The sequence below is a fragment of the Saccopteryx bilineata genome, chromosome X (assembly GCF_036850765.1).
Source record: "Saccopteryx bilineata isolate mSacBil1 chromosome X, mSacBil1_pri_phased_curated, whole genome shotgun sequence".
Classification (NCBI taxonomy): domain Eukaryota; kingdom Metazoa; phylum Chordata; class Mammalia; order Chiroptera; family Emballonuridae; genus Saccopteryx; species Saccopteryx bilineata.
Window position 1 is genome coordinate 146,560,181 of NC_089502.1, and position 25,401 is coordinate 146,585,581.

Sequence of the window (25,401 nt, forward strand, 5' to 3'; positions counted from 1 at the left end):
CCATAGAAGCAATAGCAATTAATGCCTTCTGATACTATGTTGCTACTAAGCTATCTTGCAGGTGCACTCCATGTATCTTTAATTTATTTTTTTTGTATTTTTCTGAAGCTGGAAACGGGGAGAGACAGTCAGACAGACTCCCGCATGCGCTCGACTGGGATCCACCTGGCACGCCCACCAGGGGCGACGCTCTGCCCACCAGGGGGCGATGCTCTGCCCCTCCGGGGTGTCGCTCTGCCGCGACCAGAGCCACTCTAGCGCCTGGGGCAGAGGCCAAGGAGCCATCCCCAGCGCCCGGGCCATCTTTGCTCCAATGGAGCCTTGGCTGCGGGAGGGGAAGAGAGAGACAGAGAGGAAGGAGAGGGGGGCGGAGAAGCAAATGGGCGCTTCTCCTGTGTGCCCTGGCCGGGAATCCAACCCGGGTCCCCCGCACGCCAGGCCGACGCTCTACCGCTGAGCCAACCAGCCAGGGCGCACTCCATGTATCTTTAAGTAAAAGTTACACTTGATGTTATGCCAATTTCTCAGTAAACAAGCTTTTTGAAGTCTTGTGAATAAAATTAGAACACAGTGCGAACTCAGGGCCATTTGCCTGAGCGAGCGGTGGTCCTTTGCTAGTCCTTGATGATTTCGTCTGCTGATCTCTCTCTCTCTCTGCGCCCCCGGCTCACAACAACAATTATTAATACTGTTGTTGTTCTATTTCAAATGTAGCATGGTTCATTTGAACCATGGATTAACAATGGATCCATTGTTAATGCTACAAAGAGATTTCCTTTTTTTAATTCTGATTGGAAGTGCATTGAATTGGCAACTCTGGGGTCCGTGAGTACCTCTCTCATACTCATCCCCCCACCCTTGGGGGAAGTGGAGCTCTGGGTAGTTTGATCTCCCACAAAGTGTTCCGGGAAGCTTTTTGTTTGGGTGATTTTTGCTTTGTTTTAGCAAGAGAGAGAGAGGGACAGAGAGCAGAGAGACAGACAGACAGGAACAGACAGGCAGTCAGGGAGAGAGACATGAGAAGCATCAGCTCGTAGCGGCCTCCGGAACCCCAGAACGGAACCCCAAGATGACGTGCTTGTAGCCAGCCCTTCCGAAATTCATTCCCCCCACCACCACTCCCAACCCCCGAAAGTCACGCCCTCGCTCACTTCCACTGTCGGGGGACCCAGGCTGCGGGCGGGGGGCTGGCGGCTTCGGTCTTGGGTAAATATCTGTTGGAAAAATACCAAGGTGATTTTATTTTTACTTTTTTAGTGTGCATGTGTGTGTGTGAGAGAGAAAGAGAGACAGATAGGAAGGGAGAGAGATGAGAAGCATCAACTCTTCGTAACGACACCTTAGTTCAGGGGTCCCCAAACTATGGCCCGTGGGCCACATGCGACCCCTTGAGGCCATTTATCCGGCCCCCGCTGCACTTCCGGAAAGGGCATCTCTTTCATTGGTGGTCAATGAAAGGAGCACATTGACCATCTCATTAGCCAAAAGCAGGCCCATAGTTCCCATTGAAATACTGGTCAGTTTCTTGATTTAAATTTACTTGTTTTTTATTTTAAATATTGTATTTGTTCCCGTTTTGTTTTTTTTACTTTAAAATAAGATCTGTGCAGTGTGCATAGGAATTTGTTCATAGTTTTTTTTTATAGTCCGGCCCTCCAACGGTCTGAGGGGCAGTGAACTGGCCCCCTGTGTAAAAAGTTTGGGGACCCCTGCCTTAGTTGTTCATTGATTGCTTTCTCATATGTGCCTTGACCTGGGTGGGCTACAGCAGACTGAGTGACCCCTTGCTCAAGCTGGTCAGCTTTGGGCTCAAGCCTGTGACCATAGGGTCATGTCTAGGATCCCACGCTCAAACCAGCAGCTCCGGGGTCTCGAACCTGGGTCCTCCGCATCCCAGCTCAACGCTCTCTCCACTGCGCCACCACCTGGTCATGTACATCAACTTTTGTTCACTCTTCCCATCCTGGTCCCCCACGACTAGGGTTTGCTTTGACCCCCTCTGCTGCTGGGCCATGATCACCCCCCCCCTCCCCCAGGCACCCACCACAGCCGCCCCGGGGCCCGGCCAGCCGAGCCATCACTCACCCGAGCCGGGTTTCTTGGTGGGTTCTGTCAAGGAGAGAGAGAGAGAGAGAAGACAGCCAGTGAGCATGGTGGAAGCACCCCTGCATCGCTCTTAAGGCGTTGGGCCTTGCAATCGCTACACTTTAAGCAAGACGGAGGTTCCTCCTGTTCTCCGGTGATGGAGGTGGGGGCTGGGGCCGAGTACAGAAGACCCTCATTCAAACCCGGGCTCGCCTGTCTCCCTCGGTGTCGCCAGGCGGCGTGGGGTGCGGGCAGAGCCTCCGGGAGGGGTATGTCCCTTTGGCCCGTATATTTAAGGATGTATATTTAAGAGAAAGCTAACAGGAGGCCAGGGGATGAGACGGCAAACACCTGTGGGAGCTCCGGCTCAGACCCGGGAATGAGGCTCAGGTGGGTGTCGACTTCCGGTTCCTACAACAATGCTTTTCCCTCTCTCTCTCCCCCTCTCTCTTCCTCTCTCTTCCTCTCTCTCTCCCCCTCTCTCTCCCTCTCTCTTCCTCTCTTTCCCTCTCTCTCCCTCTCTCTTCCTCTCTCTCTCCCTCTCTCTCCCTCTCTCTCCCTCTCTCCTTCTCTCTCTCTCTCTCTCTCTCTCCTTCTCTCTCTCTCCCTCTCTTCCTCTCTCTCTCCCTCTTTCCCTCTCTCTCCCTCTCCCTCTTTCTGTCTCTCTGCCTCTCTCTCCCCCCTCTCTCTTCCTCTCCCTCTCCCTCTTTCTCTCTCTCCCCCTCTCTCTCCCTCTCTCTTCCTCTCTTTCCCTCTCTCTCCCTCTCTCTTCCTCTCTCTTCCTCTCTTTCCCTCTCTTTCCCTCTCTCTCCCTCTCTCTTCCTCTCTCTCTCCCTCTCTCTCCCTCTCTCCTTCTCTCTCTCTTCCTCTCTCTCTCCTTCTCTCTCTCTCCCTCTCTTCCTCTCTCTCTCCCTCTTTCCCTCTCTCTCCCTCTCCCTCTTTCTGTCTCTCTGCCTCTCTCTCCCCCCTCTCTCTTCCTCTCTCTCTCCCTCTTTCTCTCTCTCTCCCTCTCCCTCTCTCTCTCTCTCCCTCTCTCTCTCCCTCTCTCTCTTCCTGTCTCTCTCCTCTCTCTCTGTCTCTCTCTCTCCCTCTTTCTCTCTCCCTCCCTCTCCCTCTCTCTGTCTCTCTCTGCCCCCCGCTCTCTCTTCCTCTCTCCTCTCTCCCTCTCTCCTTCTCTCTCTCCCTCTCTCCCTCTCCCTCTCCCTCTCCCTCCTGCTTCTTTCTTTCTCTCCTTCCTTCCTTCCTTCCTTCCTTCCTTCCTTCCTTCCTTCCTTCCTTCCTTCCTTCTCTTTCTCCCTCTCTCCCCCTGTCTCTCTCTCCCTCTCTGTTCCTCACACCCTCTCTCTCTCTCTCTCCCTCTCTCTCTTTCTCTCTCACCTGAGTGTCTGTCTATTCTGTGCCCTTGGCTGCCCGGCTTCTGTCTCTCCCCGAGCACCCCGAGTTCAAGGGGTACCCAGGTCGCAGCCTGAGACAGACCCTCGCTCCTTTTTCACGCCTGCGTACTACTCCACCGTGGGCACGGACCCCCGTTCCGCTTCTCCGTTCGTCCCTCGATGGATCTTTTGTTCTCTTTGCTGCTTTTGCTGTCGCCGCCGTGAGCATGCCGGTGACGAGCGTTGGTCTGGGTCCCCCACCTGGTTCTCCTGAACGTCGGGGGGGGGGGGGCGCCACCCCTCCCACCTCGAGTGTCTGCTCGCTCTAAACCTCGTCCGCGCAGCCGTCCAGACGGGGAGCCCTGAGCGTGAGGGGGATGAGGTATCCCCACGTCCGCAGCGGCGTCTGTTTTTAGGTCAGCGGACGGCTCTGACATGGATCTCACACCTGCTCGTCCGTGGTCATCAGCAGCAACGGCCCCCGTGAGTGGGGAATTCGGGGACGCAGCCTGGGGCTCCGTTCAAAACATCCTTTTTCCACTTCCCGCAGCCAGCGCCACCGCTTACGTTTGCTGAGTGACTGCGGGTTGCTTTGGACGCCCAAGGCAGTGATTTCTTTTTTCTTCTGATCAGACGACCGTGTCTTCTTTCTTTCGGAAGGAAGGGAGCCCCAGTTTCTCTGCATCTCTGCTCCCAAATGTTTCCTTCTCCCACTGGCCCAGGTCCGAAGGCCGCTGCCGCTGAGCTGGACACCGGGATTTCTCTACACCTGACTTTTGCTGCGAATGCCTCCGCCGCCAAGCTGGACACCGAGATTTCTCCACACCTGACTTCTGCTGTGAATGCCTCTGCCGCTGAGCTGGACACCGAGATTTCTTTACATCTGACTTCTGCTACGAATGCCTCCGCCACCGAGCTGGACACCGGGATTTCTCCACACCTGACTTCTCCTGCAAATGCCTCTGCCACCAAGCTGGACACCGGGATTTCTCCACACCTGACTTCTGCTGTGAATGCCTCTGCCGCCGAGCTGGACACCGGAATTTCTCCACATCTGACTTCTCTGCCACCGAGCTGGACACTGGGATTTCTCCACACCTGACTTCTGCTGTGAATGCCTCTGCTGCCGAGCTGCACACCGGGATTTCTCTACACCTAACTTCTGCTGCAAATGCCTCCGCTGCCGAGCTGGACACCGAGATTTCTCCACACCTGACTTCTCCTGCAAATGCCTCCACCACCGAGCTGGACACCGGGATTTCTCCACACCTGACTTCTGCTGCGAATGCCTCCACCGCCAAGCTGGACACCAGGATTTCTCCACACTTGACTTCTCTGCCGCCGAGCTGGACACTGGGATTTTTCCACACCTGACTTCTGCTGCGAATGCCTCTGCCGCCGAGCTGGACAGCGGGATTTCTCCACACCTGACTTCTGCTGCGAATGCCTCCGTCACCGAGCTGGACACCGGGATTGCTCCACACCTGACTTCTGCTGCGAATGCCTCTGCTGCCGAGCTGCACACTGGGATTTCTCCACACCTGACTTCTGCTGCAAATGCCTCCGCCGCCGAGCTGGACATCGGGATTTCTCCACACCTGACTTCTGCTGCGAATGCCTCTGCCGCCGAGCTGCACACCGGGATTTCTCCACACCTGACTTCTGCTGCAACACGTTTCTTGCCAAGGGGACCCTCCAGGAGGGAGGGAGGCAGGGAGGGTAGAAGCACAGCAGGTGCACGGCCGACCCTGGGAGGGAGGCGGGTGGCATCCCGCTGGTTGACTCGCTCAGCCAGGGCGTGGGAAACAACGTGGTCTAAACACCGACCTTCCAGAAAAAGCCGGTGCTGCAGCGTGAGCCCAGACCACAGCCTGCGGGTAGCTCAGACCCTGCCTCTCTCCGCACCTGAGCCCGCGCCCAAGACGTCCTTGGGTGGGAGGCGTTCCCAGGAGGCTGCGTGGCCGTGGGGATGCACGGAGACCTCACGGCTGGCCGGCCCGGGATGGGATGCTGCCTCCCGGACCCCTGACTCCTCCCCACACACATCCGCCCCTCCAACCTCAGAGCCGGTGCGGACGATCCGCCCGCCAGAAGCAAAGCTCCCGGCAAAATGCGGGCACTCACCCGGGTCATCCAGCGCGTCGGCCAAATCGAAGTCGCCTTGACCTGTGGGGAGCACACAGTCCGTAAGTCCCCCCGCCCGCCCGAGAGAGGACGGCCAGGGCCCCCCAATTCCTGCCTCAGTCCTCCGTTCCCCACCCCACGCTAAGCTGACGTTCCAAGTCCCCTCGCCCTCCCGGTCCCGGGTGTTGGCCAAACCGATGTCTTATCTCTCCGGACAGAAGGGCACCCCCTGCCCTGCGGGGCGTCCTAGGGAAGAGGATGGTGTGAGCATCTCAAGACCAGAACAGAAGGACCTTCCAACACCCCAGCCGCCTCTGGCACCACGGGCCCCTTTCAGGAGCCAAAGCTCTCGTGCATTCTGCCAGCGATCACGACCAAGAAATGCACCCACCACGCAGACCATAGGGCGTTGGGGACCGGGTGACAGACCGCACAAGCATGCCGTCTCGTCTCTTAGCAGCGAAAGAGGCACAGACCTCTGAACGTACAAACGGAAAACATCAGGGAGCCATAGGACAGCCGGCAGCTCTGTGTCTGGGGTGAGCCAACCAGGAGGTCTGCCTGGAGGAGGCGGCGAGTGAGCCGTTTGGAAGGGGCTGGTTAACTCACTGGGAGGAGGAGTCTCTGACCTCGTTTTCTCAGCTCGTGCGAAACGGAGTTGCGGTCAGGACTAGAAGTCTGGGATGTTTTCGTCTCTGGCTGAGACAGAACGGATCGTGGACAAAGGCCCAGTCTCCACGTGACTTTTCCGGCAGGCCTTCCAGAAACACGCTGACCCTCCCCTCCCCCCGGGGGAGGGGCAGGGGAAGGAGCGGAAATTCTATTTACATGCGGGTTCCTCACTCACCAAAAATAACCCAAGAAAGTATGTGCCGTCCAGGGACTTGGGAAGGGGGGGGGGGCATGGGTTGGCATTCTTCCCGGTTCATGTCTGAGAAGCTGGGAGGGACGAGACACCCCGTGAGGGGGGTGGGGAGACACAGCTATCCCGTAGGGGGGTTTTACTTTCGGGGTGAAACGTTCTGACGTCCGGTGGCGGGTTGAACGACACTAGGCATGCACCAACATTCACAGAGTGGCTCGTTTCAAAATGACCAGCGCGGAGTGTGTTAGGCACAAGGCTTTCCACTCCATTAAAAAGAAGAAAATATATATATATATTTATATAATAATAATAATAATAATATACAGTGTGTCCATAAAGTCACAGTGCACTTTTGACCGGCCACAGGAAAGCAACAAAAGACGATAGAAATGTGAAATCTGCACCAAATAAAAGGAAAACCCTCCCAGTTTCATACCTATTCAGTGCAGTTTGATGTGGGCTCACGCACAGATTTTTTAGGGCTCCTTAGGTAGCTATCCCGTGTAGCCTCTACAGCAGGGGTCCCTAAACTACAGCCCGCGGGCCGCATGCGGCCCCCTGAGGCCATTTATCCGGCCCCCTGCCGCACTTCAGGAAGGGGCACCTCTTTCATTGGTGGTCAGTGAGAGAAGCATAGTTCCCCATTGAAATACTGGTCAGTTTGTTGATTTAAATTTACTTGTTCTTTATTTTAAATATTGCATTTGTTCCCGTTTTGTATTTTTACTTTAAAATAAGATATGTGCAGTGTGCATAGGAATCTGTTCATAGTTTTTTTTTTATAGTCCGGCCCTCCAACGGTCTGAGGGACAGTGAGCTGGCCCCCTGTGTAAAAATTTTGGGGACCCCTGCTCTACAGACTCGTCACTGACTGATGGATAACCTACCAGAACGGGGTTCCTCCACCAAACTGCCGGTTTCCTTCAACTGCTTATCCCACCGAGTCATGTGATTCCTATGTGGTGGCGCTTCGTTATAAACGCGCCGATATTCACGTTGCACTTTGGTCACGGGTTGATTCGAATTGGGCGAGCCACAGAACACACTGAACTTTCCTCTGTACCGTCCACATGTCCACCGGCATGGCCGTGGGCTGCTCCGCTGTAGACACGGTGTTGCGTCATCCTCTGCGCATGCGCACATGCGGCCACATCATCCTACAGAAACTGGGAGGGTTCTCCTTTTATTGGGTGCAGATTTCACATCTCTATCGTCTTCTGTTGCTTTCCTGTGACCGGTCAGAAGCGCACCGTGACTTTATGGACACACTGTATATTATTATTATATAATAATAATAATATACAGTATTAACTAGTGAGGGTTCATTGCAGGCTGTGCTGATTCTGTTTTTTCTGTCCGTCCAAACGCGCGTCGCCCCTCACGGCCTCTCCAACCAGGGAATCCCGACCAGAAATCTTAGAGACCCTGTCCAACACTCATGCCGTCTCTCTCCGTCTCTGTGGCTTTGCCTGTTTGCGCCGGTTCCCCGTGAATGGAACTCACGCTCGGTGACCTTGCGTGTCCGGCGGCCGCCCCCGGGGAACCGTGTTTGCGCGCTCTGCCCACACGGTGGCGGGTGTCGCTGAGGAACGCTGGGTTGGCACGTGTCCGGCGGGGTTTCCCCACATCGGAAGGAGGGCATTGCTGCTCTGTGCCCAGCCGGGCTCCCTGCGTTTCTAAGGGTGGCGGGAGCCCTCACACCCGGGGCCCTCTGGCCAGCTCAGTCCCAGCCCCCAAGTCCGGAACGAGGCTGGACCAGCACTGACCCGTGGATGCTGGGTCCCCCGACGGCTGCCTGGGCCGTGCCCGCCCTGGAGGAAGCTTTGCTGGTGTCAGCAGACCCGGGAATGCCGCGTGGGAGGGCCCTGGGGCTCCTGGCTGACGGCCTCGGGCCGCAGAGTGAGCAGAGAGGCGGGCAGGAGCCTCTCCCGTCGGGAAAAACTGCAGGCATCGGTGGGCAGGGGAAACTGAGGCCAGCACGCACCCACCAACAGCTCTGAGGCGCAGAACATGAGCCGCCAAATCCCCGGGAGAAATAAAGAGAGCGAGCGAGACAGAGAGAGACAGAGAGAGACAGAAATCCCCGAGAGAAATAAAGAGAGAGAGAGAGAGCGAGACAGAGAGAGACAGAAATCCCCGAGAGAAATAGAGAGAGAGAGAGAGAGCGAGACAGAGAGAGACAGAGAGAGACAGAAATCCCCGAGAGAAATAAAGAGAGAGAGCGAGACAGAGAGAGACAGAAATCCCCGAGAGAAATAGAGAGAGAGAGAGAGAGAGACAGAGAGAGAGGGAGAGACTCGATTCTGACTCTGGGGTCCCCCCTCCACACGCCCCCTCCATTCTGAGCTCTGCTCATTCCTCTGAGGGGGGAGCAGCTGGGCCCCTCCTTGCGGCCTTGGTCACCCTCGTCCACGGGCTCGAGGACAGGACACTGCATCCGTCCCCTGCATTTCCTGGGACGGTTCCCTGGGGCCCCTCCTCCCCTCCCCCCTAGGCGGCCCAACAGCACGGATGGAATTCTAACCGCTCCTGACAGTTCACAGGGACGCCCCACCCTGCCGACACGGGGGTGACTACTATCTCCACAGCCTGTGTTGTGGGCCCCACCCGGTCCCAGAGTAACCCAGGCCTCTGCGTTCATGTCACTCCTTATCTGTGTTCCCCAGGCCTCCCTGCCCACCCCCCACGCCCGCCCACCTGCCTGGCCCCTGACAGACAGCCCAGCCCGCCCCAGCCCAGCCCAGCCCCCTCAGTGTTCTGCAAACCTCCCTCCCTCTCTCCGTGTCCCCTCTGCCCCCACCTCCTTGGGCTTGGGGGCCCCCTGGGACGCCGCCCCCGCTGGGAGTGGGTGTTGCTGCTCTACAGGGAAGCCTCTGCGGGCGTGACTCACACCCACAGAGCTGGGTGGCCGGTCCAACAGCCTCGTTGCATAACCCGGGCGGCCCCAGCCGGCCACAGGCACCAGGCATTCTCCACACTTGACTTCTGCTGCGAATGCCTCCGCCGCTGAGCTGGACACCGGGATTTCTCCACACCTGACTTCTGCTGCAAATGCCTCTGCCGCCGAGCTGGACACCGGGATTGCTCCACACCTGACTTTTGCTGCTAATGCCTCTGCTGCCGAGCTGGACACCGGGATTTCTCCACACCTGACTTCTGCTGCAAATACCTCCGCCACTGAGCTGGACACCGGGATTTCTCCACACCTGACTTCTGCTGCGAATGCCTCTGCCGCCGAGCTGGACACAGGGATTTCTCCACACCTGACTTGTGCTGCGAATGCCTCTGCCACTGAGCTGGACACCGGGATTTCTCCACACCTGACTTCTGCTGCGAATGCCTCTCTTCTGCTGCAAATGCCTCTGCTGCCAAGCTGGACACCGGGATTTCTCCACACCTGACTTCTGCTGCAAATGCCTCTGCCGCCGAGCTGGACACAGGGATTTCTCCACACCTGACTTGTGCTGCGAATGCCTCTGCCGCTGAGCTGGACACCGGGATTTCTCCACACCTGACTTCTGCTGCGAATGCCTCTACCGCCAAGCTGGACACAGTGATTTCTCCACACCTGACTTCTGCTGTGAATGCCTCTGCTGCCGAGCTGGACACCAAGATTTCTCCACACCTGCCTTCTGCTGCAAATGTCTCTGCCGCCAAGCTGGACATCGGGATTTCTCTACAGCTGACTTCTGCTGCAACACATTTCTTGCCAAGGGGACCCTCCAGGAGGCAGGGAGGGAGGGAGGGAGGGAGGGTAGAAGGAACCTGTGCGGGGTCTCCCTTGCCACACCCCCAACACAGAGGTTCTTGTCTGGGGGGCTGGATCCCTTGGATCGACGGCACTGAATCCAGGGCGCTCAGTTTGGGGGGGACACATTCTGTTCATGACGCATCCGTTCCACTCCGAGCACGAGACGGGACACGCAGAAACCGAGATCTATTTCTCATTTTCTTTTCTGTTCTATTCTTTCTTTTCTCCTGAGGCTTTTTCATCAAAACCCACATGTGCTGAGGTCCCAGAAACACCTCAGGAGGACGCAGCCCAGCGGGGGTCCGGGGGGGGGGGGAAGGGAAGGGAAGGGAAGGGGGTCACCACGCTGGTCTTCCCAATTAAACCTGCAAGTCACATCATAACAGCCGGTCTCGGCGATGTGTAACAAGCCAGTGTGGGAGACGTCACTGCCTGTTAGTTGCCGGGCAGGGCATGAAAGCTGTCTTGTAACGGAGAGTCTGGGGCGCTTCCAGGTTGAAAATGCCCGCTGTGACCCTCCCCACATCCCCGTCGCTGTCCCCGCCGTGTAGATAATGCAGCGGCTCCTACCGCCACACACCACTGTGTCAATATGACACAGGACCACGTTAAGAAAAGGCCGGCGGGATTCCACAGTGACGTGAACAGCCGGGATCATCGTCGAGAACAATAAAAGTCTAGTTCAGTGGTTCTCAACCTTTCTAATGCCGTGACCCCGCAATACAGTTCCTCATGTGGCGGTGACCCCCCCAAACCAAACAATAATTTTGGTGGCTACTTCACCACTGTCATTTTGCTACAGTTACGATTCGGAATGTAAATACCTGATACGCATTATGTATTTTCCGATGGCTTGTCGCAACCCACAGGTTGAGAACCGCTGGTCTAGTTGCATCCGTCGGATCAAACAAACCGGGAACAGGGTGTCGCTCTGCGGTCCGCGACAGTCTGGGGACATGCTGGAAGGGGCTCAGCGGCTGGATAGGAGCTCGGTGGTCCACATTCGACCTCCCATCTCTTGCTTTCGAAGAAAAGGTATTTTTTGGGGGGCGGGGGTGGGGGCTTGGAAGCAAAGTCACGCTCAGCAGTGCTCGGAGGAACCGTGTCGCCGCTAGTCAGCAAATGCACAGCCCCATCTCTGTCAAAGTCTCTAGCCTGACCTGTGGTGGCGCAGTGGATAAAGCGTTGACCTGGAAATGCTGAGGTCGCCGGTTCGAAACCCTGGGCTTGCCTGGTCAAGGCACATATGGGAGTTGATGCTTCCAGCTCCTCCTCCCCTTCTCTCTCTCTCTGTCTCTCTCTCTCCTCTCTCTCTCTTTCTCCTTTCTAAAATTAATAAATAAAATTAAAAAAAAAAGTCTCTGCCCCAGACGGAGAGCGGTTCTAAGGGGTGTGTCACCGTGGACTCGTCAATCCTGCGATTCTGCACGTGTATTCAGACAGCAAGACCAATACGGCCATGTTGCGAAGCAGAGACCAGGGGCTGTGCTTCCAGTCATAACAATGGATAATAATATAATAAAATAATAATAATAATACCATGGCCGTCCGTCGGACGCTTTGTGTGACTGTAGTGGCCCGGGCAGAACAGAACCAACAAACCAGATGAGGAAACAAGGTCCCTCCCAGCCTCCAGGGAACCGCTAAATTATTCTCTTCTTTAACATGTTTTTAAAAGATTTTATTTTCATTTGAGAGAGAGAGAAAGGGGGAGGAGCAGGAAGCATCAACTCCCATATGTGCCTTGACCAGGCAAGCCCAGGGTTTTGAACCGGCGAACTCACCGTTCCAGGTCGACGCCTTAGCCACGGTGCCCCCACGGGTCAGGAAACCCCTGAATAATGTGGAAGAACCCCTGAATAATTCAGGGAAACCCCTGAATATTGCGGGTTGGAAGGAGAAAGTGAGCCCCCATATGCAGGCTGTGGCAACGTGGAGGCGGTAAGACAACAGCAGCAGCAGAAGGTGTACACCCTCTATACGCTGTACTCCTGCCCTCAGCCTGTGTCCAGGGGGCACACGGCCGACTCCTCAGGGGGTCAGCTCTGGGCCTTCCGTCCGCACGCCCCTCGTGTCCCTGAGAAATCCCACAGCGAGTCAGGGGCTCCCAGGACACACGCTGTAATGTTTCTTTGGGGACACATCATTCCCCTTGGACCCTGAGTCAATAACTAAATCTGCATAAATCTAAGTAAGTATATATATTATAATATATATAATAATATATATCAATATATAATATGTAAGGTCTACCGGAAAGTTCTGTCCATTTCTATCACAACACGTTTCGACACGTAAGCACATGTTTATTTGGCGCATGTGTGCCTCTCTATTTGTATCACTCAATGTGTACATACTGACGTAGCAAATTAACTAAAACAAAGTTGATTCACGTTAGTGTTATGTGTGAAGCCATAGTGTACCCATGGCTACTGATAAAGTTCATTGACGCCACTGTCATTGTTACGAATTTCAACAAGGAAGAAATGCTACAGAAGCATGTATGCCGCATCAACCGTATTCCCTGGAGTCAGCACCCTCTGACTATCACTTGTTTGTGCCCTTACAAAATTTTTTGAAGGGCAAAAAATTCAAAAGTGAAGAAGATATCAAACAAGCACTGGTTCAATTTTTCGCATCAAAAGAGAAAACAGGCCCTGGCCGGTTGGCTCAGTGGTAGAGCGTCAGCCTGGCGTGTGGAAGTCCCGGGTTCGATTCCTGGCCAGGGCACACAGGAGAAGCGCCCATCTGCTTCTCCACCCCTCCCCCTCTCCTTCCTCTCTGTCTCTCTCTTCCCCTCCCGCAGCCAAGGCTCCATTGGAGCAAAGATGGCCCGGGCGCTGGGGATGGCTCCTTGGCCTCTACCCCAGGAGCTAGAGTGGCTCTGGTCGCGGCAGAGCGATGCCCCAGAGGGGCAGAGCATTGCCTCCTGGTGGGCGTGCCAGGTGGATCACGGTCGGGCGCATGCGGGAGTCTGTCTGACTGTCTCTCCCCGTTTCCAGCTTCAGAAAAATACAAAAAAAAAAAAAAAAGAGAGAAAACATTTTTCAAAAATGGGATATACAAATTGCCCTCACGCTGGCAAGAAATCATGAATCATAATGGCAGTTATATTATTTAATCAAGTTTATTGACGGTCAGAAAAATTTGTATTTTGTTTTATTCCAAAAAGGGACAGAACTTTCTGATAGACCTTATATATGTGTGTATACATCTATAATGTATATAATAATATATATAATGTGTATATATATATATTATATATATGTTTAGGAAGCATTCAGACCACTTTTGTCCCGAGACAGCCTGACTCACGTCCAGAACACAGACCACACGCCGTGTGTGTGAGACTAATTCCTCTCCGGTCTGGAGTCTCTCTCGTGAGCCTGTGTTTCCAGGCAGGGAGCACGGAGATTCTCAGAGGCCCGAGTTCTCGCGCTGCGCGCTTTGACGCGAATACTGCGGGAGCGCGCACGGCCAACGCGGACCCCACGGGCTTGCCTGGCAGACCCTGCGTGGAGGTGGAGCCGGACAGACAGACAGACGCCCACACGCACGGCCTCACGGGTGCGGCCGGCTCTCAGCAAGGTCCGCGGAGCCTGTGGACGCCTCCCCGGTGGTCCCCGTTGGTCCCGGGGGACCCCCCCCCCCTTGGCGCATTTGAGATCCGAGCCGTCGGTACCAGCAGGCGCTGCGCAAAGAGTCCTCTGAGTCACAAGAGAGACCACGTGTCCCGAACCGGCCTCGCCAAAGGCCACACACAGGTGCCCGCGGAGGCCTCAGCACACGGGTGACGCGCAGACTCCGTCCCCAACGGCCTTCCTCGTCCCATCTGGGGGCCATGGAGCCTATAGATCCGTGGACTTCACTTTGCAGGATAAGGATTTGGAGCGAACTGGCTCGTTGCACCAGCACAAAATTCCACAGACAGGGCAGCTTAAATAAACAACATTTATGTCCCCGGGTCCTGACAGTTGGAGTCTGAGACCCTGGTGGGGGCAGGGCTGGGTCCCCCCAAGGCCTCTCTCCTGGGCGTGCAGACGGCCATCTCCTCCCTGGGTCCTCACACGGCCGTCCCTCTGTGTGTGTCTGCGTCTCCTCCCCGGGTCCTCACACGGCCGTCCCTCTGTGTGTGTCTGTGTCTCCTCCCCGGGTCCTCACACGGCCGTCCCTCTGTGTGTGTCTGCGTCTCCTCCCCGGGTCCTCACACGGCCGTCCCTCTGTGTGTGTCTGCGTCTCCTCCCCGGGTCCTCACACGGCCGTCCCTCTGTGTGTGTCTGTGTGTCTCCTCCCCGGGTCCTCACACGGCCGTCCCTCTGTGTGTGTCTGTGTCTCCTCCCCGGGTCCTCACACGGCCGTCCCTCTGTGTGTGTCTGTGTCTCCTCCCCGGGTCCTCACACGGCCGTCCCTCTGTGTGTATCTGTGTCTTCACCTCCTCTTCTTATAAGGACCCCCGTCCTGTGGGGTCAGGACCCTCCCTAGTGACCTCATGTTACCTGAATCCCCTCTTTATAGCACCATCTCCTAATACAGCCCCATTCTGGGGTTCTGGGGGTTCCAAAGCCAACATATGAATAAGTCGGGGGTTGGATGGAACATAGCTCCACCTATAACAGACTTAAACGCAGGGAAGTTGCCCAACCCCCCACTGAGGCCCTGGTCCCACAGCCGAGTGGAGCAGAGAGAAGGGGCGGCCACCCCAGCCCCAGGGCGAGCATGAGAAGAAACAGCTCTTTGGCCTTGAAGACAGGTCACTCACGGTCGGCAGCGTCCACCCCCACGCACGCCACTTGGGCAGTGCCTCTCGGACCCATAAACACAGGCAGGCAGATCGTCCCAGAACCCAGCTAGAGGTGGGTCCTGGCAGGTCTGGGTGGGGCCGCCCGCCTTCCTCCGCAGCTCTTAGAGGAGGTGGGTGCCCCGGGGCTGGCAGGCCACCTTGGAAGGTCACCGGGCAAACAGGAATGCCGTCCAGTTGCCCAAACCACCTCTGCCCCGTTCCCCAGAGTCCAGAAGGAGGTCTTCACCCCCAAGAGAATCACAGCTTTGCCGATGATAGGGGAGGGGGGCGATGTAAGACCTTCCCTGCTCTTGAACCTGTCACAGCAGTGGTCCCCAACCTCTTTGGGGCCACGGACCTGTTGAATGTCAGAAAATATTTTCACGGACCGCCCTTTAGGGTGGGACGGATAAATGTATCACATGACTGAGACCAGCGTCCAGAGTGAGTCTTAGACGGATGGAACACAGGGAATCTGGTCATTTTTTTAAAAATAAAACATCGTTCAGACTTCAATATAAATAAAACGGAAATAATGTAAGTTATTTATTCTTTCGCTGCGGACCGGTACCAAATGGCCCATGGACCGGTACCGGTCCGCGGCCCGGGGGTTGGGGACCACTGCTCTGCAGGACTGGCCTCTGGGACAGTTGAAGGGGGAAGGTGAAGACATCCCGCAGGGTGAACTGTAAGGGTCAAGGCAGCTGCAGGGGGGGGTGTCCCCGCTGTTCGGTCAAACCCGACTCGGGCTGTCCCCGTGAAGGCGAGGACGTCCCTAGGAGTCACAGCTACAACCGGGTGACCGTAAATCAGTTTATCACGGCTGCTGTGGGAGGGCGTGGTCACGTCTGCTGAAGGCCTTCAACGCCAGGACCGGGGGCCTTCCCAGAGGATTCTGACTCAGGGTGGGAAGGTCACCTCGTGACTGAGTTTTTAGGCTGACCGACAGGTTTCAGAGTTTTCAGCTCCAGAATCTTAGGAAGCCAGTTTCTGAGACTGAATTTTAGTGTGCAATAGATAGATAGATAGAGAGAGAGATAGATAGGTAAATATATAGATAGATACATAGATAGATAAATAGATAATAGATAGATAAATACATAGAATGATAAATAGATACATATTAGTTAGATAGATACATAGATAAATAGATAATAAATACATAGAATGATAAATAAATAGATAAATAGATACATATTAGTTAGATACATACATAGGTAGATAGATACATAGGTAGATAAATAGATCGATCAATAGAGATGATTTATAAATACACACATAGGTAGATAGATAAATAGATCGATAGATGATTGATAGATACACACATAGGTAGGGAGATGGACAGATCATAGACGACAGATAAATAAACAGATCAATAGATGATAGATACGTACATAGGTAGATAGATAACTGATAGATACATAGAGAGATAGATAGGTAAATAGATAGATATAGAGATAGATAAATAGATAAATACATAGATAAATACATAGAATGATAAATAGATACATAGTTAGATACATAGGTAGATAAATAGATCAATAGATGATTTATAAATACACAGATAGGTAGATAGATAGATCGATAGATGATTGATAGATACATACACACATAGGTAGGTATATGCACAGATCGATAAACAGTAGATAAACATCAATAGATGATAGATAGATACATACATAGGTAGATAGATACATAGACAGATACATAGGTAGATAGATACATAGGTAGATAAATAGATTGATAGATGATTGATAGATACACACATAGGTAGGTAGATGAACAGATCAATAGATGATAGATAAATAAACAGATCAATAGATGATAGGTACATACATAGGTAGATAGATAGATAGATGATTGATAGATACATACACACATAGGTAGGTAGATGGACAGATCATAGAGGATAGATAAATAAACAGATCAATAGATGATAGATACTTACATACATATATAGATAGATAATTAATAGATACATAGAGAGATAGATAGGTAAATACATAGATATATAGATAGATAAATAGATAAATACATAGATAAATACATAGAATGATAAATAGATAGATACATAGTTAGATACATAGGTAGATAGATATATAGGTAGATAAATAGATCAATAGATGATTAATAGATAATACACACACAGGTAGATAAATAGATCGATAGATGATTAATAGATACATACACACATAGGTAGGTAGATGGACAGATTGATAGATGATAGATAAATAAACAGATCAATAGATGATAGGTACATACATAGGTAGATAGATAGATAGATAGATAGATAATTGATAGATGAAAGATACAGAATGATAAATAAATACATGACGGACACACAGATCACAGACAGACAGACAGACAGAGGAGACAGAGTCTCTGATGGTCAAGCAGCCTCCCACTGTGATTGGCATCCAGGAGGCTCATCTGAGGGTCAGTCACAAGGACGGTCACTCACACGTCCTCACAGGATCACCCAGGGCTCCCCTCCCATCTCCCCGGGGCCCCACCGACCTGCCGAATGCGGTTCCCCGGGAACTGGGGCCCCACCTGGGTGACCCCCGTGCACAGCAAGCCTCGACAGTCCCCACCCGACGTAACCGGGCCGCTCCAGCCGCACACGGACGAGCCAGGCGACCAGAAGCTGATGAAAGGACCCATTTGGGGGACGACGTCCACTCCTGTCCATCAGCGACAACCGAGGATGGCCGAGGGCCCCCAAGAAAAAGGAGGGAAATGGAAACAGGCCACCTTGAGGGACGTGGCGTGAGGCCAGCGTGGGGTGTTTGCCCCAGAGCCCGGAGCCCGGAGCGGTCCGGCTAACTGCCCCGGACAAGGACGGACGCCTCTACACGCCACCCCTGTCCAAACCCACATGGCCCCCGCCGAACGCAGCAAACACCAGACGCACCGTCGCCGAACAGAAAGTGCGCTTGACCCTGAATAACCTTGGGGCAAGGGGCGCTGACCCGGACACGCACACATAACCCTCAAACACCCCCAAGCTGATCTCCTGACAGCCTCCCACTGGCCGCTCACATAAACAGCCTGGGAACGGGCATGTCGTACGCTGTCCTGTGTTCTCACAGAGGAAAGAAGAAACGTAAGAACGTATAAAGCAGCGGTTCTCAACCTGTGGGTCGCGACCCCGGCGGGGTCGCCTAAAGCCATCGGAAAATACACCATGCATATCAGGTATTTACATTCCGAATCATAACTGTAGCAAAGTTACAGTGATGAAGTAGCCACCAAAATTATTGTTTGGTTTGGGGTCCCCGCAACATGAGGAACTGTCTTGCGGGGTCACGGCGTTAGAAAGGTTGAGAACCGCTGGTATAAAGAGACGTGCCCAATGGTGGCTGTCGGAATGATTCCGCCCCGGTGTGGACCCGGGCTGCTGCAGAACTGGCCGCCCTCAGAAACATTATGTGTCAGTGTAAAATAGAAGAAAGCCAAAAAACAAACAAACAAAAAAAACACCAAACAAACAAAAAAATAGAAAGAAAAACAAATAGAAAGAAAAAAAACCCCAAACCAAAAGACACGACAAATGACATCACAATGATCAGTTTATAGCATTGATTTGAAAGTCTCTACGCAGAAAAGGAGCCGTGTACACACGTGTCCCGACGGCTACACGCGTCTGGTGAGTGGACAGAATGGAGCACGCCCCGTGTGTTTTGGGAATCTTTTTTTTTTTTTTTCCGATCTCCGTGCCTACTTTTATCTCAGCGGTTCTCAACCTGTGGGTCGCCTAAAGCCATCGGAAAATACATAATGCGTATCAGGTATTTACATTCCGAATTGTAACTGTAGCAAAATGACAGTGATGAAGTAGCCACCAAAATTATTTTTTTGGTTTGAGGTCACCGCAACATGAGGAACTGTATCGCGGGGTCACAGCGTTAGAAAGGTTGAGAACCGCTGTTTTATCTGCTTTTCAAAGACCTGATTCTGCATCCTGTTCCCTCAAACCCCTTGCTGACCAGACAGCGAATCCTAGTTTAACCCAGAAGAAATAGAAATATTCCCAACGGTCACCTCCGTGCCCATTAGAAAGCTAACCATCTTGTCATGTATATTTTTTTTTTGAAATTTTCTTTTGTTTTTAAATTTTACCGCTTCTCTCCCAATGATATTTTGCAGGCGATATTCATTGGTATCAGTTTTCCGTGTGTGGCGTGGTCACTAGACAATCACGTACTTTATATAGCAGGGGTCAGGAACCTATGGCTCGCGAGCCAGATGCGGCTCTTTGGATGGCTGCATCTGGCACGCAGACAAATCTTTCATAAAAAAAATAATAATAATGTTAAAAATATAAAGCATCCTCATGAATTACAATCCATTCATTTCCTACCGCTCACGTTCATGGTTGTGGGTGGCTGGAGCCAATCACAGCTGTCCTCCGGGACAACACCACATTTTTATTGGATAATGCCTCATGTCCACGGGTCGTTGTCTGGCTCTCACGGAATGACATTTTAAAGTATGTGGCGTTCGTGGCTGTCTCAACCACAAAGGTTCCCGACCTCTGTTATAAAGTGTTGTTGGATTTCCAGTGCCCAGTGGTCACCCCTCCACATAACTTACGCATTCGTCTTAAGGACGTACTTGGACATCGGAAGAATAATTTATGCTCTGTGAATTATATAACAGAAGTCTGTTTCCCTGGCCCCTTTGCAATCAACATGCCGTCACCTTGGCAGAATGTTTTGGGGACCTTGTCACCTCGCCCAAACCAACCGCTAGTGAGGGGTGGGGTGCCAGGGGCCATCTGCATATTTAACTCTTTCCCTGAGACCCAGGGCCTCCGCAGCCACGGGCCACACAACAGAACCCCACAGAGGTGCCTGATGGGGACCTCACCCACTTGGAAGGGGTGTCCTCTGGCCAATGAGTAAAAAAAAAAAGAAAGAAAAAAAAAAAAAAACCCCTTCGTGCCTCAGTTTACCCATTCATAACATGGCACAAAGCCATGCACCCCCACATCAGGGCTGTGCGGGGATCCACCCAGGAGCCACCAACTGCCCGCGGTGTGTAGGAAGCCGTCATTAAAAGACCGGAATGTGGCCACGATTCCCACAACGTAGGGGGGATGTGGTCCCATGCCCTTGTGAAGGACGCAGCCAGCGGACGCACCCGGGAGCCCCCCACAGGTCAGTGACGGGGTGCGTGTGTGCGTGCCGCCGTGGCGGGCTGAGGGAAGGTGTCAGCCAATGACCTCGCAGAGGTCCCCAAACTTTTTACACAGGGGGCCAGTTCACTGTCCCTCAGACCGTTGGAGGGCCGCCACATATAGTGCTCCTCTCACTGACCACCAGTGAAAGAGGTGCCCCTTCTGGGAGTGCGGCGGGGGGCCGGATAAATGGACTCAGGGGGCCACATGCAGCCCGCGGGCCCGTAGTTTGGGGAGGCCTGCGTGCCCATGTTGAAGCGTGGAGGCTCAGGGTGCCCGCTTGTGGGGGTGCGGGGGGGAGGGGGAAGCCAGCAAGCCCGTTGTCCCCGGCAACGCAAGAAACCCCAGCAAAAACCCCAGGATGGGTCGGCCCCTCCTCCCCCTTCTTCTGCCCAGACAATGAGGCAAGCTGCCTTCTCACTTCCCCTTCTGTAAACTGGGGCTCCCGCCTTTGCCTGTGCTCCATCCAGATCATAGCAGGGCTGGGATGAAAATATTGGGGACAGACTCTGAGCACCAGGGTCCCCGTGAGCACCCCGTCCCCAAACAACTGACACTCTAACCCAGTGGTTCCCCAACCTTTTTTGGGGCCACAGACCGGTTTAATGTCAGAACATATTTTCACGGACCTGGCCTTTAGGGTGGGACGGATCAATGGATCACGTGACTGAGACAAGCGTCAAGAGTGAGTCTTAGACGGATGGAACAGAGGGAATATGGTCTTTTTTTAAAAATAAAACATCGTTCAGACTTCAATATCAATAAAACGGAAATAATGTCAGTTATTTATTCTTTCTCTGTGGACCGGTACCAAATGGCCCCCTGGACCGGTGCCGGGATTGGGGAACCACTGCCTCAGGCTTTCACATGCATGGAACGGGATCCACTTTGAACTCCTCCCCGGTGTCCCCTCTCCCTGTGCACCCCACCCCCACCCTTGTGCCTTCTTCCGCAGTTAGCGTTTTACGAGGAGCGGGAGAGAAAAAGTGGCTTCATCGCACGGCCGTCTAAACCCTACAAAAACGACACAAGTGGCTCAGAGTCCCCAAACTAGGTCCCCACCCTCCCCAGAATCTGCACATCTGTCTTTCCGTCTGTCCGCCCACCCCATCCGTCCGTCCGTCCGTCTGGGGAGAGACAGAACTGCCTGCCACTACCGGGGTGTGTAGCTCTCCAGGGCGTAAACAGCTCCCCGTGTTTTCAATCTGCAACCAGGAAGCCTGACTGACGAGGGCGGAAAAAATGTGCAACTCAGTGTGGCCCAAAGCAGCCAGCACCCCTCCCTCCTCGCTCCCGGGGGGGGGGGGCAAGCAAGGCGTCTACCACCAAACCAGTCTGTGGTCTCCACAGCATCTGCACCGGACACAGCGGTCACAGTGGCGAATTCAGAAGTCCCAGCGTACTCGGTTCTGCTTCCAGAGTCCCCCCCACCCAACCCCGACACCCCTGCTCGGGAAGAGGCCGCTTCGGGAAGGCGGGAGGGAGACAGACACACCCCAATCCCAACCAGAAAACAACCAACGTTGTTGGATTCTCGGTGCTAAGGGTCACGTCAGCCCACAATCTATGTTTATAGTTGCAGCGTCTGGACACCTCTCTCTCTCTCTCTCTCTCTCTCTCTCTCTCTCTCACACACACACACACACACACACACACACGCACACCCGGTCTCTATCCGCTCCCGGCCACCCCGGCCAGCATCCAGTATTCTCAACATCTGCTTCCTCATGTGGTCAGCACGGCTTCCCTTGCTCCTTTGAAAGGAGTTTTAAAAGCAGACAGACGGGCAGACCCCCCCCCCCCCGACACGTCCCTCTCCACAAACAGCATCTCTCTTACCCTGGGCGTGAATCGCAAAGCACAGGACGGTGACACACAGGAGTCCCCGCCAGCCTGCCATCGCTCGTTGGTGTGTGGAGAGCAGAGGACCTCCGGGCTTCTCTCGCAGCAGCCGAAGGAGGAAGGGCCCTGTGGGGTCAGCCACCCCGCCCGGGCGGGCGTGCCCTGTGGACTTCTCCTCTCCCAACCAACGTGGGGAAGGGGAGGAAGGGAGGGAGGGAGAGGATGTCTTCAAACAGAAACTAGGAGCCCGCTGACGATATTAAATGATCTCCGCAAGGCAGGCGGCTCCCAAGCCCCGGAGCCGGGGACCCTGGGGACGAGTGCGTGTAGGCGCTGGCCAATGCTCCGGACAGAGGGGAGGCAGGCACGCCTCAAGGCAGCCATGGGCGTGCTGGGCTCCAGAAGGCGGCACGCCCTGTCGTCCGTGGCTCTGCTTGCTCTTTGTGGGCGGAGGAGGCGCGGAGAGATAAAGGTGCCAACCCTGAGCTGAGGGCACACCCCGCCCACGGGGCTGCCCAGGAATCCTGCAGCAGCGTCGGGATGGCGCAACATTGTCGCCCAGATCTGAGCGTCCCTCTCCACGTCTGTGACCTCCTAGATCCTGAGCCCAGAGAGGGACCCTGTCCCCGACCTCGGGAATCCTGGGAGACATCAGCACACAGCGTGTGAAACAGCTGGGAGCGTGCTCCACGCTCACTCACGCCGAATCAGCACACGGCGTGTGAAACAGCCGGGAGCGTGCTCCACGCTCACTCACGCCGCATCAGCACACGGCGTGTGAAACAGCCGGGGGCGTGCTCCACGCTCACTCACGCCGAATCAGCACACGGCGTGTGAAACAGCCGGGGGCGTGCTCCACGCTCACTCACGCCGCATCAGCACACGGCGTGTGAAACAGCCGGGAGCCTGCTCCACGCTCACTCACGCCGCATCAGCACACGGCGTGTGAAACAGCCGGGAGCCTGCTCCACGCTCACTCACGCCGCATCAGCACACGGCGTGTGAAACAGCCGGGAGCCTGCTCCACGCTCACTCACGCCGCATCAGCACACGGCGTGTGAAACAGCCGGGAGCGTGCTTCACGCTCACTCACGCCGCATCAGCACACGGCGTGTGAAACAGCCGGGAGCCTGCTCCACGCTCACTCACGCCGCATCAGCACACGGCGTGTGAAACAGCCGGGAGCGTGCTTCACGCTCACTCACGCCGCATCAGCACACGGCGTGTGAAACAGCTGGGAGCGTGCTCCACGCTCACTCACGCCATATCAGCACACGGCGTGTGAAACAGCCGGGAGCGTGCTCCGCGCTCACTCACGCCACATCAGCACACGGCGTGTGAAACAGCCGGGAGCGTGCTCCACGCTCACTCACGCCACATGAGCACACGGCGTGTGAAACAGCTGGGAGCGTGCTCCATACTCACTCACGCTGCATCAGCACACGGCATGTGAAACAGCCGGGAGCGTGCTCCACGCTCACTCACGCCGCATCAGCACACGGCGTGTGAAACAGCCGGGGGCGTGCTCCATGCTCACTCACGCCGCATCAGCACACGGCGTGTGAAACAGCTGGGAGCGTGCTCCACACTCACTCACGCCACATGAGCACACGGCGTGTGAAACAGCTGGGAGCGTGCTCCATACTCACTCACACCACATCAGCACACAGCGTGTGAAACAGCCGGGAGCGTGCTCCACGCTCACTCATGCCGCATCAGCACACGGCATGTGAAACAGCCGGGAGCGTGCTCCACGCTCACGCCGCACCAGCACACGGCGTGTGAAACAGCTGGGAGCGTGCTCCACACTCACTCACGCCGCATCAGCACACGGCGTGTGAAACGGCTGGGAGCGGGCTCCACACTCTCTCACGCCGCATCAGCACACGGCATGTGAAACAGCTGGGAGCATGCTCCACAGTCACTCTGGCCACATGAGCACACGGCGTGTGAAACAGCTGGGAGCGTGCTCCACAGTCACTCTGGCCACATGAGCACACGGCGTGTGAAACAGCTGGGAGCGTGCTCCATACTCACACCACATCAGCACACGGCGTGTGAAACAGCCGGGAGCGTGCTCCATGCTCACTCATGCCGCATCAGCACACGGCATGTGAAACAGCCGGGAGCGTGCTCCACGCTCACGCCGCACCAGCACACGGCGTGTGAAACAGCTGGGAGCGTGCTCCACACTCACTCACGCCGCATCAGCACACGGCGTGTGAAACGGCTGGGAGCGGGCTCCACACTCTCTCACGCCACATCAGCACACGGCATGTGAAACAGCTGGGAGCATGCTCCACGCTCACGCCACACCAGCACACGGCGTGTGAAACAGCTGGGAGCGTGCTCCTCGCTCACTCATGCCACATGAGCACACGGCGTGTGAAACGGCTGGGAGCATGCTCCACACTCACGCCACATCAGCACACGGCATGTGAAACAGCTGGGAGCGTGCTCCACGCTCACGCCGCACCAGCACATGGCGTGTGAAACAGCTGGGAGCGTGCTCCACGCTCACTCACGCCACATCAGCACACGGCGTGTGAAACAGCTGTGAGCCTGCTCCACACTCACGCCGCACCAGCACACGGTGTGTGAAACAGCCGGGAGCGTGCTCCACACTCACTCACGCCACATCAGCACACGGCGTGTGAAACAGCTGGGAGCGTGCTCCACACTCACTCACGCCACATCAGCACACGGCGTGTGAAACAGCTGGGGGCCTGCTCCACGCTCACGCCGCACCAGCACACGGCGTGTGAAACAGCTGGGAGCGTGCTCCACGCTCACTCATGCCGCATCAGCACACGGCATGTGAAACAGCCGGGAGCGTGCTCCACACTCACGCCACATGAGCACACGGCGTGTGAAACAGCCGGGAGCGTGCTCCACGCTCACGCCGCACCAGCACACGGCGTGTGAAACAGCTGGGAGCGTGCTCCTCGCTCACTCACGCCACATCAGCACACGGCGTGTGAAACAGCTGGGAGCGTGCTCCACACTCACGCCACATCAGCACACGGCGTGTGAAACAGCTGGGAGCCTGCTCCACGCTCACGCCGCACCAGCACACGGCGTGTGAAACAGCTGGGAGCGTGCTCCACACTCACTCACTCTGCACCAGCACACGGCGTGTGAAACAGCTGGGAGCCTGCTCCACGCTCACGCCGCACCAGCACACGGCGTGTGAAACAGCTGGGAGCCTGCTCCACGCTCACGCCGCACCAGCACACGGTGTGTGAAACAGCCGGGAGCGTGCTCCACAGTCACTCTGGCCGCATCAGCACACGGCGTGTGAAACAGCTGGGAACGTGCTCCACAGTCACTCACGCCGCATCAGCACACGGCGTGTGAAACAGCTGGGAGCCTGCTCCACACTCACTCACGCCGCATCAG

At 55.1% G+C, this 25,401-nt stretch overlaps 1 protein-coding gene across 4 annotated transcripts in view; it reads right to left on the bottom strand.

The window, feature by feature from the left end:
• The window catches only part of XG (Xg glycoprotein (Xg blood group)), a 43,390-nt gene extending 20,948 nt beyond the window's left edge, over positions 1-22,442 (bottom strand). Inside the window, exons 1-5 of one of the 4 annotated variants that reach the window (XM_066249881.1) lie at positions 22,000-22,442; positions 7,335-7,675; positions 5,583-5,624; positions 2,086-2,109; positions 1,152-1,214 (exon numbers count right to left, since the gene is read on the bottom strand). In XM_066249881.1, coding sequence (XP_066105978.1) covers positions 1,152-1,214; positions 2,086-2,109; positions 5,583-5,624; positions 7,335-7,590 — 385 coding nt within the window. In that variant the 5' untranslated portion in view covers positions 7,591-7,675; positions 22,000-22,442. The remainder of the gene's footprint in view (positions 1-1,151; positions 1,215-2,085; positions 2,110-5,582; positions 5,625-7,334; positions 7,676-21,999) is intronic. The other 3 variants (XM_066249878.1, XM_066249880.1, XM_066249882.1) reach the window with 3 other exon arrangements.
• Between the last annotated feature and the right edge of the window lie 2,959 nt (positions 22,443-25,401).